The sequence below is a fragment of the Equus quagga genome, chromosome 15 (assembly GCF_021613505.1).
Source record: "Equus quagga isolate Etosha38 chromosome 15, UCLA_HA_Equagga_1.0, whole genome shotgun sequence".
NCBI classification, from domain to species: Eukaryota; Metazoa; Chordata; class Mammalia; order Perissodactyla; family Equidae; genus Equus; species Equus quagga.
The window spans coordinates 66,823,686-66,837,551 of record NC_060281.1 but is presented as its reverse complement, the minus strand read 5'-3'; the positions used below and the strand labels follow the sequence as shown (position 1 = coordinate 66,837,551).

The 13,866-nt window shown below is 53.7% G+C and overlaps 1 protein-coding gene across 1 annotated transcript in view; it reads left to right on the top strand.

The window, feature by feature from the left end:
- The window catches only part of TMEM132C (transmembrane protein 132C), a 359,277-nt gene extending 345,665 nt beyond the window's left edge, over window positions 1-13,612 (top strand). The window contains exons 6-9 of the mRNA XM_046638721.1: window positions 1,665-1,870; window positions 3,394-3,667; window positions 4,850-5,041; window positions 10,947-13,612. Of these exons, the coding sequence (XP_046494677.1) occupies window positions 1,665-1,870; window positions 3,394-3,667; window positions 4,850-5,041; window positions 10,947-12,152 (1,878 nt within the window). The 3' untranslated portion in view covers window positions 12,153-13,612. The remainder of the gene's footprint in view (window positions 1-1,664; window positions 1,871-3,393; window positions 3,668-4,849; window positions 5,042-10,946) is intronic.
- Window positions 13,613-13,866: the final 254 nt, after the last annotated feature.

Sequence of the window (13,866 nt, the reverse complement as noted above, 5' to 3'; positions counted from 1 at the left end):
GAAATCAAAGATGAAAAAGACATACTTCTTGCCTTCAAGGATTCCACAGCTTAGCGGTTGATATGGATACATGGGGCCAGTTTAAATCACATCCCATAAACTTGGCCATGCAAGATGGATCTTGCTGGTTCTCTATAACCCAACTTGATTTCTATTTTCAGTTTTCAGTTCATTAAGACAGCAGAACCTAATCCTAGTCTAATTTCCGGGAGACTTAACTGTGGCCCAGGCCTTGGGGAGGAGGCTTCTAGTCTTCAAATCTTCTGTTCACGGTTCCTAGGGGGCACCCATTTTCGGTCAGATGGGTTGCTTCTAGTATGGTCCCACCCAGTCCACGCTGCTCCCTCCTGCTCCCAGGGAACACAGGCACGTTCCTGCTGTGTCTTTGCCAGATGAGAATGTCCATGGGCTGTGTGTAGATGCATCTCCCTAAGAGTTTAGGGTTAGGGGCCGGCCCGGTGGCGCAGTGGTTAAGTGCACACGTTCTGATTCTCGGCGGCCCGGGGTTTGCTGGTTTGGATCCTGGGTGCGGACATGGCACCACTTGGCAAAAGCCATGCTGTGGTGGGTGTCCCACATATAAAGTAGAGGAAGATGGGCACGGATATTAGCTCAGGGCCAGTCTTCCTCAGCAAAACAAGGAGGATTGGCAATAGTTAGCTCAGGGCTAATCTTCCTCAAAAAAAAAAAAAAAGAGTTTAGGGTTAGAACACGAAGTCTAGATGCTTGTAGACCTTTATTTTTCTTTTCTTTGTCTGTGTGTTTGTTGTGCTTTGTGCTCTGTCTCGTCTCTTTCCTGAGGCAACAATCTGCTAGAAATGGGCAAAGCACAGGGGGAAACACAGGTTGGTAGTCAGTGATGATGCTGCCATTCACAGGATGAACAATTACAACCTCAATAAAGAAACAGGCCTTGGGTGCAGGGAGGGACCAGGCCAAGCAGGCAGATTGGGAGGGAAGGACGCCCCCACGCAAAGGCGACTGCAGGTGTGGAGTCCTGCTGTGCTGGAGAGCTGTCTGGGCGGTGTGGTGAGAGGCGCGAGTACAGGCGCGGTGGGAGTCCCGCTGGAGAGAAGGCAGTACAGCCCTCCCGACCCCAGGAGGCTGGAGGGGGTGGGATGCGCATGCTACTGAGTTTCTGAGCAGACGTCAGCCTGGGGAACAGACAGCTCTGGGCCCCGCCCCCAGGGTGCAGGTCCTGGGTCACTTTGTGATTGCACAGACCACTCCTGAAGCTGCTCTCTGCCCCAGGGCCTTCCTTCTCAGATGCAGATGTGCAGGAGAGGTAACCCACAGGGGCGTCCCTCACCCAGGGAGAGGCAGGAGCTGGCAGATGGTATTCCTGCCTCTTATCCTTTAGGTGGACAATTCAATAGGATTTTCATGAGGCCCCAGAGAAACTGAGCCCAATGGTCACAGCAGCAAATGCAAAAACGCACCCTTCTATTGACTTTTCCTCCTCTGTCTCCCTCACTTTGCTCCCTGGCCCTGCTCCCTGGGGTCACCTCCAAGTAAACCAACTGCACTGAATCCTTGTCTCGGGCTCTGCATTTGGGAGGAAGCTAAATTAAGCATGTGTGCTTTGCAAGAGAAAAGGACAAATGGAAGAAGGGTGGCCTTCAGGCTGGTGAACTTCTCCGTCCCCTCTCCCTCTGTCTTTGCAGGTGTCCGACCGCTGTGACTATGTCTTTGTCAACGGCAAAGAGATGAAAGGCAAGGTGGAGACGGTGGTGAACTTCACGTACCAGCACCTGAGCGCCCCCCTCCACGTCACCGTGTGGGCGCCCCGGCTGCCCCTGCAGATCGAGGTCTCTGACACAGAGCTGAGCCAGATTAAAGGCTGGAGGGTCCCCATCGTGGCCAGCAAGAGGTGAGCCCAGGAAGGGGAGATGCCCCAGAGCCACTGTAACAGCGGGTTGGTTTACCAAGCCCAACACTGCAGGAGCCCAGGCAGGACCCGGCGCGTGGTAGGTGCTGGCCTGGCTGTCCCAGCGATTCCTTTCCCTGAAGCAGAGCAGCTGCCCTCTGAGGAAACCACGGCCCAGGACAGCCCAGCCTGGCAGGAAGGCTGCTGCGCGGCAGGGTCCACGTCAGACCCGGGCCGTTGCCTCTGCATGGGCTCCAGCACGCTGTCTCTGAAAGGGCCCCCAGAAGGAAGCCACCGAAGTCATGCGTTTTTCCAGGCCCTCAGCCCCCAGGGAATTTGAAGTTTGGTTTATTTTCTCAGCGATTCCTCCTCTGTGATTTATGGATATCTATAACTTTGAAAAGGTCTGTGCATATCAAACTATTGGATAAAATTTAATTGCATTTATACTGGACCATGGGGTTACTGTTTGCTCTTAAACAAACAAACAAACAAAACCGTCTAATTTATTCTGTGGACTCTGCATTGTCATAGGTAGGAGTTTGGGGTCTCAATTTCTCAGCTCTGTGGTCCCCAAGTCAGCTAAGTAAGAGTTGATGCTGAGTTCTGGTTTCCTGCCTGGAATCCTCCATCCTGACCATCAGGGCCGTTTTCCTGACCGCCTCCCAGGCGCCAGGATCTTCATTTTAAGGGGCAAACTAGAGTGCACCTCAGGAAGAGCAGCCAGGACAGTGAGATGCTGACCTCACATCTACTGGGAGAACCTGGAAGAATGTAGCCTGACCGGTGAGGGGGAGGGGGTACAGCCGTGAATCCAGCCAGTGCTCACATCATTTAGTACCCCTGAGTGGCCAAGAGAATGGGTTTGTTCCATGTCCCCAAAGAGGGCAGAGCTGAGACCCACTGAGTTCCAGCCCAACCTCTGCCACTTTCTGCTCTGTGAGCTTGGGCAAGCTACCCAACCTCTCTGCCTGTTTCCTCATGTGGATATGAGGATAATCACAGCTTTGCCTCAAAGTGTTATGAGGTTAGAAGAGTTCGTACATGTGGAGCCTCGAATGGCACATCTCGACAGCTTAGTTTAGCTCTGCCCAGTAGAACTTTCTGCAGTGGTGGAATGTTCTAGAACCACACTGTCCAATATGATAGCCACTAGTGCATGTGGTTATGGAGCACTCAGGATATAGCCTGTGCGATTGAGGAATTTAAGTTTTTGATGTATTTCATTTTTATTCATTTAAAATTTAAATAGCCATATGTGGCTCTTAGCTACTTATTGGCCCGTGTAGGCTTGGTAAGTCCTAGCTCTTCAGTCTTTTACTTGCCAATAAATGTCTTCAAGAAAGAGCAGTCTGACCTCTGTGCTGCTCAGTGATGGAAGCGACACTCCCTGTGGAGTCCCGGGGCTCCTGCCTGGCCAGTGGTGTCTTGGAGGTTGGGGCCAGCCCGCGCCTGTCTGGCTTGCGACTCGAGGGCGTCTCTGAGTCCATCCCCTGAGCTGAGAGCATCTCCTCCTTTCCCACCAGGCCCACGCGGGAGAGCGAGGATGAAGACGAGGAGGCGCGGCGGGCCCGGGGCTGCGCCCTCCAGTACCAGCACGCCACCGTGCGAGTGCTCACCCAGTTCGTGGCCGAGGGCGCCGGCCCGTGGGGCCAGCCAAGCCACCTGCTCAGCCCCGACTGGCAGGTCGACATCACCCACCTGGTGGCCGACTTTATGAAGCTGGAGGAACCTCACGTTGCCACACTCCAGGACAGCAGGACCCTGGTGGGGCGCGAGGTCGGGATGACTACCATCCAGGTAGGAAGCTGGGGCTCGGGAGCTCTGCATCCCTAACACGGAGCGTGGGGCCAGCGCTGGGGGAGCCCCGCCAGGTGGGTGGGTCACTGCAGCCAACTCCTTGTCCCTGTGATGGCGACACCGGAAGGGGAGCATGGACCTGCTCTTTGAGTCCCGGTCTCCTTGAGAACAGAACAAAGATGGTGGTGGCCGCGCCCCTTACCGCCCTGTTCCACCCCACTCGCAACGGGTGCGTCCTCCATCCAGCCCTCCCCACACGCCCCATCCGACCTCTGACTCTCCACCCTTGTTCCCGCTCTCCAGCCTTGCACCTCCCACACCCTCTTACAAATAACCTTCCCTCCTCCACACACCACTCCTGCCAGTGCCCAAGGGAAGATGCAGCCCTTCTTCCTTTCCTCCCTTCTTTCTTTAAGTCACTCTGTCATTCTGCCACTTATTCATGCAACAAACTCTCTTCAACATCCGACTGCCTATCTTTTGCTCAAGGAAATGGATAGAGAGGTGGGACTTCAGGCCAGAGGACAGGGCCATGGAGGGCCCTTTCCCCAAGCCCTTAAGTCCCACCCTCCTGACTCCACCTTGTTGGAGTGTCCTTCTGGATCCTTACACAACCAGCCTATGTGGAAATGATGGGCACGTTTCTGTCACCTGGACATTTCCAGTCCAGCATTTGGTTTACAAGAAGAGGCCAAAGTAACATTTCAGCAGAGGATACATTGTGCTGGGGTCTGTGGGGAGACTAGACTATTTATAATTCCATTCTCCCAGTTAATTCCATAGTTCACTTAGAATGTGATTCAGGCTGTGCAAAGTCAGTTTATGTGCAACTCTTCGTAAGTCCAGTCAGCAGGCTTGCCATGTACAGTTAACCAGGTTGTGCAGTGTACAAGGTGCCTTGTCTAAATGGAAGGGGTCATTTCCTTTTAAAAACAGAATGGATTTTCATATTTATTTCAGTTTTCCAACAGATAGAATTAAAGTGTCTTGGGGAAGGGGTGACTTCATCTGATTCTCACAAAGGCATGGTCGGGGCTAGTGTATATAGTGAAGTAGGTGTGTCACTCCTTTGCCCTGTATTCTGGACCCAGGCCTGGGGCACGGAGGAAGCATTCCTGGGAAAGCTTCCAACATCTTGGAACAGGTGTGACAGTTATGTCTTCTGTCCTGCCAATCCCACAGGTGTTGTCCCCACTGTCCGACTCCATCCTGGCAGAGAAGACGGTCACCGTGTTAGATGACAAAGTATCGGTGACAGACTTGGCCATCCAGCTCGTGGCTGGGCTGTCTGTCACCCTCCACCCCAGCCCGGAGAACAGCAAGGTCATCACAGCTGTGGCCACAGCTGAGGAGCTGCTGCGGACCCCCAAACAGGTGGGGCCTGGACGCCGGAGGAGGAGAGGAGCAGGGCCCGGTGCTGTGCCTGAGAGGCCAGGGGGAGGGAGCAATGGGGGCAGGGGAGCTGTTGCCAATCCATATGGCTCCATTGTCCCGATAGTGGGGTCTGTGATCACGCAGGGTGGCGATGCCCCGTGCACAGGGAGTGTGTGTTAGTACTGCTGTGGAACAAATTGCCGCAAACCCAGCAGCTTAAAACAGCACCCGCTTGTTAGCCCACAGGTGTGTGGGTCAGGAGTCCAAGCGTGCTCCGTGGGGTCTGGGCTCAGGGTCCCAGGCTGAGAGCAAAGTGTCGGCCGGCCGGCCTCTTGGCGGGCCGTTCTGGGGAGGACTTGCTTCCAGGTGCGTCCATCTCTCTGCAGGTGTAAGACTGAGGTGTCAGCTCAGTCTGTCAGCTGTCGGCCAGGAGCCTCTCAGCGTCCTTGTCACTTCCCCCCTACCCCATCACTTTCAGAACCAGCAACAGTGCAGGAGTCCTTCTCAGGCCTTAAACCTCTGACTTCCCCCCGCCACCAGCCAGAGAAATCTCTCTGCTTTTAAAGCCTCACACGACTACATCGGGCCACCCAGATAATCTGGCAGATCCCCCCGTCTTTAGGTCACCTGTGCCACATGACATAAGATAATCATGGCGGCGATGTCTCATTATGGTCCCAGGTTCCAAGGGTTAGGGTGGGCCACTCTAGAAATTCTGCAGTTGCTACCTGACGTTGGTCCAGAGCCTCCACAACAGGGACCGGATACATTCACATCCATGTCCAACCCACTGTGTGGGCTTCTCTGCTCGTCTCTCCTGGGGCAGGAAATTGGCAGGAAGTTTTCTGATTTATAAAGAGCAGAGTAAAAGGAGCAGAGAGAAAGGAGGAGACAGAGCAAAAGGTGGGAAGCTGTTTGGGGAGAATGAGTAATTAGCTGGGGGATGACTGCCATCGCGACCTCCCAGGCATGGGGCCAGCCCACCAGTCCCATCTATCTTCACGGGCTGATGGTAACCGGGTGCCCGGCCCTGCCTCGGGTGGATTTATGGATGTAGTTCATCTGATTTGCGGAGATGACTCTTGAAAGGAAGGGCTCTCAATCATTGCTGGGAATGGGTTGTTTTAAGTCATGCAGAATTTCTCATCTTTGGGGAAATGCGTTGGCTTCTCTGGAGAAAACCCCGCGTCCTGACCTCAGCGTACGCACTGGTGGAAGGGCTTTGCCTCACTCACGCCGCAGGGCTGATGGAGGTGGAGGTGGGCCAGCCCCGGTGTCCTGGGGGCTTCCTGTAGCCTGTCTGCTGTTGAGGGGGCTTGTTTTATGTACATTCTTTCTCCGTGAAGAGAAATTAATTCAAGATGAAAAGTCAGCCAAGATGAACTCGCACACTGAGCTAGGAGTGTTTTCTCTCAGCTCTTGGCACATCGAAGGCTGGCGCCTTATTCTTGATGTCTTCAACTTGGAATGCAAGATCTGAAAGATTTTTGAGCCCACAAGTGAGGGCAGTGGCATACACTCGCCCCGTGCCTCATTCGTTCTAAAGAAGGCTGGGATGGGAAGTGAAATGAGGAACCCCTGGCATGAGTGCATTCGAAAGGGCCTGTCCTGTTGTGTGGCTTGTCCATCGATGGGGACGGAGGAGGCGAGGGTGAGAAGGAAGATCGCTGAGCCATATTGTGTCTTAGCCGTGGTTCCCCCGAAGCTGAGCCTGGGGTAAGGATTTGGGTACTTATGTGGGGGGTGAAGGGAATCCAGTCCAGGAGTCAGGAAGAGATGCAGGAAGGGAAGACAGCCGGCAGAGTGTTCCCAACTCAGCCACCACTGTGGGCTCCTGGAGCCCGAGTCTGCGGGGGAAACCGTCAGCCAGTATGGAAAAGGCTAGAAGAGTCACTGGGCTCGAGGGGCATGGGAGCTGGGGTGCTTATACCAACTCCCGTCAGTCGCTGGTTGAGAGCTGCTCCTGGAGGGGTCACATCCTCGGCACTTCTGGCTACGACACGACTGCATGGGTTCCAGAGGCCAGAGATCGCCCTGGGGCAGAAACGCTTTGCGGAGCGGCAGCTGAAAGTTGGGCAGGCAGACAGAATCGGAAGTGGACAGGCGCCCTCGCTGGGCGCTCGCTGTCTCTGGATTTCGTGAACAATCTCGCTCACTGCCTGCAGGCAGCCCGTGTCAGGCTGGGCTTTCAGTGACGGGGATAGAGACCCAACTCAGGCTGCCCAAACGGACGTGGGAACCCAGCAGTTCGCATCCAGGTGTTTGCATCTTCAGATAAAGCGGGATGCAGATGCTCAAATAGTGTCACCAGAAACCTTCCTTTTTATTCTTGGCAATTCCCCCCAATTCTGGAAAACGGCCAACCATTATTTCTTTGAATATCGACTCCCCCCATATTCTTTCCTTCTGGAACTTCTAACAGAAAACTGTTGGTCGTGCTCTCCCTCATTTCTTTCAACCTTCCTTTCATATTCTTCCTTTTTCTATTCCTGTGATTACATTTCGGGTAAATTTCTTGGCTGTCTCCCACAACACTAATTCTCGCCTCAAACATGTCTAATCTGCTGTTTCAAGGATCCATTGAGTAATCAACTTCAAGCGTATTTTCCACTTCTAGGAAGTTCTGTGTGGTTCCTTTTGTAACCTCCTCTGCTTTTCCCGTTCACTCCTGTTCTGTCCCTGTGGTTTCCACTCCTTTTAATTTCCCTTCAACTACTTTAATTCACAGGCTATTTTTGATTGGTGGTGGTTTGTTTTATTTTATCGTCCTTTTCACTTATCCCAGTGTCTCGAGTCCTCGGTCTGCTGATCTTTCTATGTGAATGTTTCGTGGTCAAGCCTCCCCTCCTAGGGACTGAGTCCTGTGTTGTCATGCGCGTTATCATCCGGAGCTGTGCCTGCTCTGTTTTGCTCCTGAGGAATTCCTGTGCATTTTGCATCTGCACGAGTCCAGCTTCGAGTGAATTCCTTGCCTGCGGCTCCTGCACCACACGGGGGGCGTAACTTCAGGCTCCACACCCAGCTGTGGGGGCCGTGCAGGGTTTTGATTTCCAGGGGAGGCATTTTCCCACCCAGGGCTCAGAGCCCAACGAGCATCGTCGCTGTGTGCCTGGCCCAGTGGGCAGGATTTCTCGTCCCCCTGCGTGTAGAGGGTCCCCCCCCCGACAGTGCTCGCTGTATGCAAAGGGTCTCATCCTCATCTGACATGTCCCGTGGGGGCGTCAACATCCCAGCCACAGGCTGGTGGGTCTTCTGAGCAGCTCTGACACTCCCCAGGCCACCTCAGGAACAGCTATCCGCGTTGGCACTCTGATGTGTGTTCCTCATTCATTTCTGATTCCTGGGAATTTGCATCTCTTCTTCATGTATTTTTACCTAGTTTTTAACTGGTTTATACTCAGCCAGTCTTCTCTGTTGTTGAAACATGCTCTTAACACTCTCTATCTCTCTCTCCATCTCTTAGCTCCTCTTTCCCCTGTGCTGGCCTCATGTTCCAGCCGACCTTCCCTAGTGGTGGCAAGATGACCACTACCTGTTCCAGGCTCGCATCCCAACCCAGCAGCCCCAGGGGAGACAAGCTTCTCCGTGGTTCCTGCACAAGTCCAGGGACCGCGCCCCATTGGCTGGTTTGGATCATATGCCCCTGCCTGAGCCAATCACTGTGAAGAGGGTGGAGGAATGTTCTGATTGGCCAGACCTTGGTCACATGCCCACCTGGGACCTGGAGGGGCAGTCCACCGCACTCACACCACATGGACTCCGAATGGAGAGGGCACAGGTCTGAAAGGAAAATTGGCACTCTAGTCCCTGCCAGAAAGGAGGGCTGGAAACTGGACAGGAAAACTCAATGTCCGTCTCACACCCACAGTTTAGGCATTCACTTTCCCACTGTCATTTCCCCCACTTTCAGTTGGGGAAACTGAGGCTCAGAAGGATTGGCTTAAAAAAGTGTTCTCAGGGAAATACTGGATCCATGTATTCAATTCAAAACTCTCCCCCTGAATCCTCTACCCTTTGCCGTTGTGTCCAGAAGCCAGGATAAGAGGAGACGCGGATCCTTTACCCATGACACACTTGGGGTCTCCACCAGCTCCTGGCCCCCAGGAAGTCACTGTCCGTTTCCATCCTCCCTCTGCTCCCTGTTCCGCCTCCACCACGTCCAGCTGATTGTCAGACAGGAGCTATCCTGGCCCCATTTCATGGCCAGTGCCCATCTCTCTCCCTCCTGGCCCCCATCACCTTCCCTCTTCCCCGTGCCCAGAGAGCTCACTAACTGCACATTAAAGAGTGAAATTCAGGGCCAGCCCACTGGTGTGCTGGTTGGGTTGGTGCGCTCTGCTTCAGCAGCCCTGGGCTTGTGGGTTCAGATCCTGGGTGCAGAACCATGCAGAGCTCCTCAGTGGTGCTGTGGCAGCATCCCACATCAAAGTAGAGGAGGATTGGCACAGGTGTTAGCTCAGTGACAATGTTCCTCAAGCAAAAAGAGGGAGATTGGTAACAGATGTTAGCTCAGGGCCAATCTTCCTCACCAAAAAAAAAAAAAGAAGAAGAAGAAGAAAAGAAGAAAAAGAAAAATTCAGCACACTCAAACCTATGCAGAATTAGCATCCCAGCCCACAGCCAGTCAGATCGCAGCCGCCACAATAAACTGCCGTGTGCTGTTCACTCTCTCTGGCTCTGTCAGCCTTCTCTCCAAAGAATACTCAGTCTCTGGCACAGGGTTTGGCACAGAGAAAGCTTGTAATTCATGTCCATGGAATGACCAGATGAATGAAAACCGCATCACTCAGTGCTTGTTCTCAGAGAACAGGGCAGCATCCCAGACACGTCAGAATGGTTTCCTGCTATCCCTGACCTGAGAGTCAGAGGCAGCAGGAGAGAGGCCAGCCATGGTGGCTGAGACTCGAGTTAAACGCCAGCTCCCGCCCCGCCGTCCCTGCGCTGGGCAATCTTGTGAGAGCTGCTGGCCCTCTCCTGATCCATCCAGCCACCTGCACAATGAGAAACACCGACAACCATAGTATCTACCTTCTGTATCTCTGAGAAGATTAAATGAGTTGATTTCTGAAGAACACCTGGAGGACCCGGCCTCTGGCCGAGTGGTTAAGTGCACATGCTCTGCTGCGACGGCCCAGGATTTTGCTGGTTCGGATCCTGGGTGTGGACATGGCACCGCTCATCAGGCCATGCTGAGGCGGCGTCCCACGTGCCACAACTAGAAGGACCTGCAACTAAAATATACAACTATGTACTGGGGGGATTTGGGGTGAAAAAGCAAAAAAAAAAAAAAGATTGGCAGCAGTTGTTAGCTCAGGTGCCAATCTTTAAAAAAAAAAAAAAAAAGAACACGTGGAACCGAGGCTGGTTCCCTGGCAGCGCTGTGTGAGTCTTAGCTGTTGTCATCACAGTAGGTGGAATAATGGTGCACCAGAGTTGCCCATGTCCTAATTCCCAGACCCTGTGACTATGTCATCTTAGGTGGCAAGAGACTTTGCAGATGGGACTGAGGATCTTGAGAGGAGGAGCTGGTCGTGGATGATCCAGATAATGTAAGATCCTGAGCCCAGGGTCCTCACAGGGGTCCTGAGGAGAGGGAAGTGGAAGGGGCGGAGCCAGCTGATGAAGAGGCCAGTGGCCCTGTCTCAGTCAGGGCTCTGCCCCCGGTGAGAGGATGCTGGAGCTGTCAGTGCAAGTCTGCGTTGGTTCTTGTTTAAATTAAGGTCGTTCTCAGATCTTGACATAAAACCTGAATGTTTTCTTCCCAGATTCTCAACCGCCAGGTCTGGATTTTTGAGTCTGCTCCCTGCTTTTAGGGGGCTCTGTTATAGAAAGGGGGCGGGGCGGGTTCCTGAGAGAAGATGCCTCTCCCCACCCTGTGGTGTTCTAACGGCCTCTCTCCCTGCAGGAAGCCGTGGTCAGCACATGGCTCCAGTTCAGCGATGGCTCAGTGACGCCGCTGGACATCTATGACACCACCGACTTCACCCTGACTGCCACCTCCCTGGACGAGGCCGTCGTGTCCGTCTCCCAGGCCCGCTCTCCCAGGTGGCCCGTTGTGGTGGCTGAAGGGGAAGGCCAGGGGCCCCTGGTCCGAGTGGACTTGACCATCGCGGAGGCCTGCCAAAAGTCCAAACGCAAGAGCGTCCTGGCCGTGGGCATTGGCAACGTCAGGGTCAAGTTTGGCCAGAACGACGCTGACCCCAGGCCCGGCAGGGACTACGATGAGGGGGAGATCAAGAACCACGCCAGTGACCGGCGGCAGAAGGGCCAGGACCCGGAGCGCGCGGGCCAGGATGCGCACTTCCACGGCAGCTCCTCCGTGGAGCGCGAGGAAGGCGCCCTCCGGAGGGGCAGCACCACGGCCAAGTCGCTGCTGGACAACAAGGTGGTGAAGAACAGCCGGCTGGACGGGGGCAGGCTGGCGGGAGAGGGCCAGCTGCAGAACATCCCCATTGACTTCACCAACTTCCCGGCCCAGGTGGACCTGCCCCAGGCGGGGGGCGGGCTGGGGGACAGCGACCTGGTGCAGACGCCGCGGGGCCTGAGCGACCTGGAGATCGGCATGTACGCGCTCCTGGGGGTGTTCTGCCTGGCCATCCTGGTCTTCCTGATCAACTGCGCCACCTTCGCCCTCAAGTACAGGCACAAGCAGGTGCCGCTAGAAAGCCAGGCCTCCATGACCCACTCGCACGACTGGGTGTGGCTGGGCAATGAGGCGGAGCTCCTGGAGAACGTGGGCGAGGGGTCGCCCCCCCAGGATGAGCACACGACCATCATTGACCGCGGGCCAGGTGGCTGCGAGGAGAGCAACCGGCTCCTGCTCAACGGTGGGTCCCAAAAGCACGTGCCGAGCCACCCCCACCGGCCGGCCGACTCCGGGGGGAAGCAGGGCAGGGACCAGAAGCATGAGCCCCTGCACTCGCCCACCTCCAAAAGGAAGAAGGTGAAGTTTACCACCTTCACGACCATTCCCCCAGACGACAGCTGCCCCACCGTGAACTCCATCCTCGGCGCCAACGAGGAGGACATCAAATGGGTGTGCCAGGATGTGGACGCGGGCGCCCCCAAAGAACTCAGAAACTATCTGGAGAAATTCAAGGACAAGGTGTAGCCCCTTGGCCGAAGGGCCGGGCGCCTGGACACCCTCCTTCAGCCCCTGTAGATCTGGGCCCCGGGAATCCCGGGGGTTGAGCAGGGAGGCCCTGGGGCCCTTCTAGACCAGAAGGAAGTTTTGAAGCCTGGAAGGGACTTTTTTTGTAATCGAAGGTTTTTTAGCAGTGGATGATGGCAGATTTTTGAAAGTGAGCGGGACAAACTCTGGGGGGGAAGCTGACGGTGATGCTGAACTGCGCAAGGCCAAATTAGGGCGGTTATTTTATGAGTCAAAGTATAACACAGACATGCTACCAAAAATTATTTGTTAAAAAATGCAAAAAGACAAATAAAAAGAGACAGAAATAATCATCTGTTTATATTTCTAATAAAGGAGCAAAATATAACAGTAGGGCCTGCTAAGAGACATCTTCCATTTTAATTCAACACTCCGCTTTCAGAGGACAGCCTCTGACGTCCACGTGGGGCTGGGGGGGCGCGTTTCCACATCCTGGTTTCCTCTTGGGACAGACCTGAGGATTTTTAAATCTTTATTTGATAGTCTTTTCTTCTCTTTGTCCACATGTTCTTTTTTTCCCCTCTCCTTTTTCTTTTTGTGGCCTAGACTTCCATATGACTTATGTTTCGTGTTTATTTCTGAGGATCAAATATATTTTTCCTGAATTAAACATAAATTATCCTCCTGTTCGTTAGATGAATTCTCAGAAGCATGGTCAATCTGTTCTTTAAGTGCAAGTTGGTGCTTTTCTGTAACGCTCCAGCCTTGTTGGCACTTGCTGGGTTTTACGATTAGCGGGAGCTTTTGGAGTCTTTGCAGGGGGAGGGGACTGACCTTGACCCACCGCCACACCCACCATCGGGCCAGAGGCAGCGCGTGGGACATTGTCAGCGGCTGGTCAAATGGGGTGCGGCCAGCAGCACAGAGCCCAGCCTGGGCCCCCTGTCCACTCGGCCACACTCCATCCCTGGTCAAATCCACAAGAGAAAGACCGCTCCCAGCCTCGTCTATCGGGAGACATACTGGTATGGAGAAATGAACAAAGGTAAAAGCTGTTGGAGGGTTTTTAAGTTGTTTTTTTTATCAGCAGGGCATTTCAGCATAAATTGCAAAGATGAAAATCTACGTTGGATTGTCAATCGTCTGTGTTTTAACAGCCTAGTTGTGCAGTGGCACATTGCAAAACGCGTTCATCCAAAGTGACGTAGTTGCGGCAGGGAGGCCCACGCCGCTTTGGAGCGACGCCCTCCAGGCCTGCAGACTCGGGCCGCGCGTGATACCCTCAGCCGGACGGCCCACGCAGACCACGGGCAGGCTTCTTGTTTTTATTTTTTTAATTACTAAAATCATTAGCTAAGAAAGGGCCCTGAAGCCTCATAACCTCAGTGGGACCTTTTAAAAAGGTATTTCTAGCACATATTATAGGCAGAGAAAAGGAGATATTTATTTACACCTGTGATGTCAATTGTCATTAAAATGCTTTCCATGGCTTGACAAGTGTCTCCTGTGGGGTTTCTTATTTCCTTTAACTCCTATTTCCTCCCCTCCGCCAAAGCTACAGCTTGTTGAGGAAATAAACTATCTGTTAGGGTAGAGGGAAAACAACACACTTGCCGGATCTTTTTTTTTTCCTCTTGGTTTCTTGACTGATCCAGAGTAATTCCTAAGAAGGAAACCCTTCAATCACTCATCTACCATCATCCACAACCGTGGT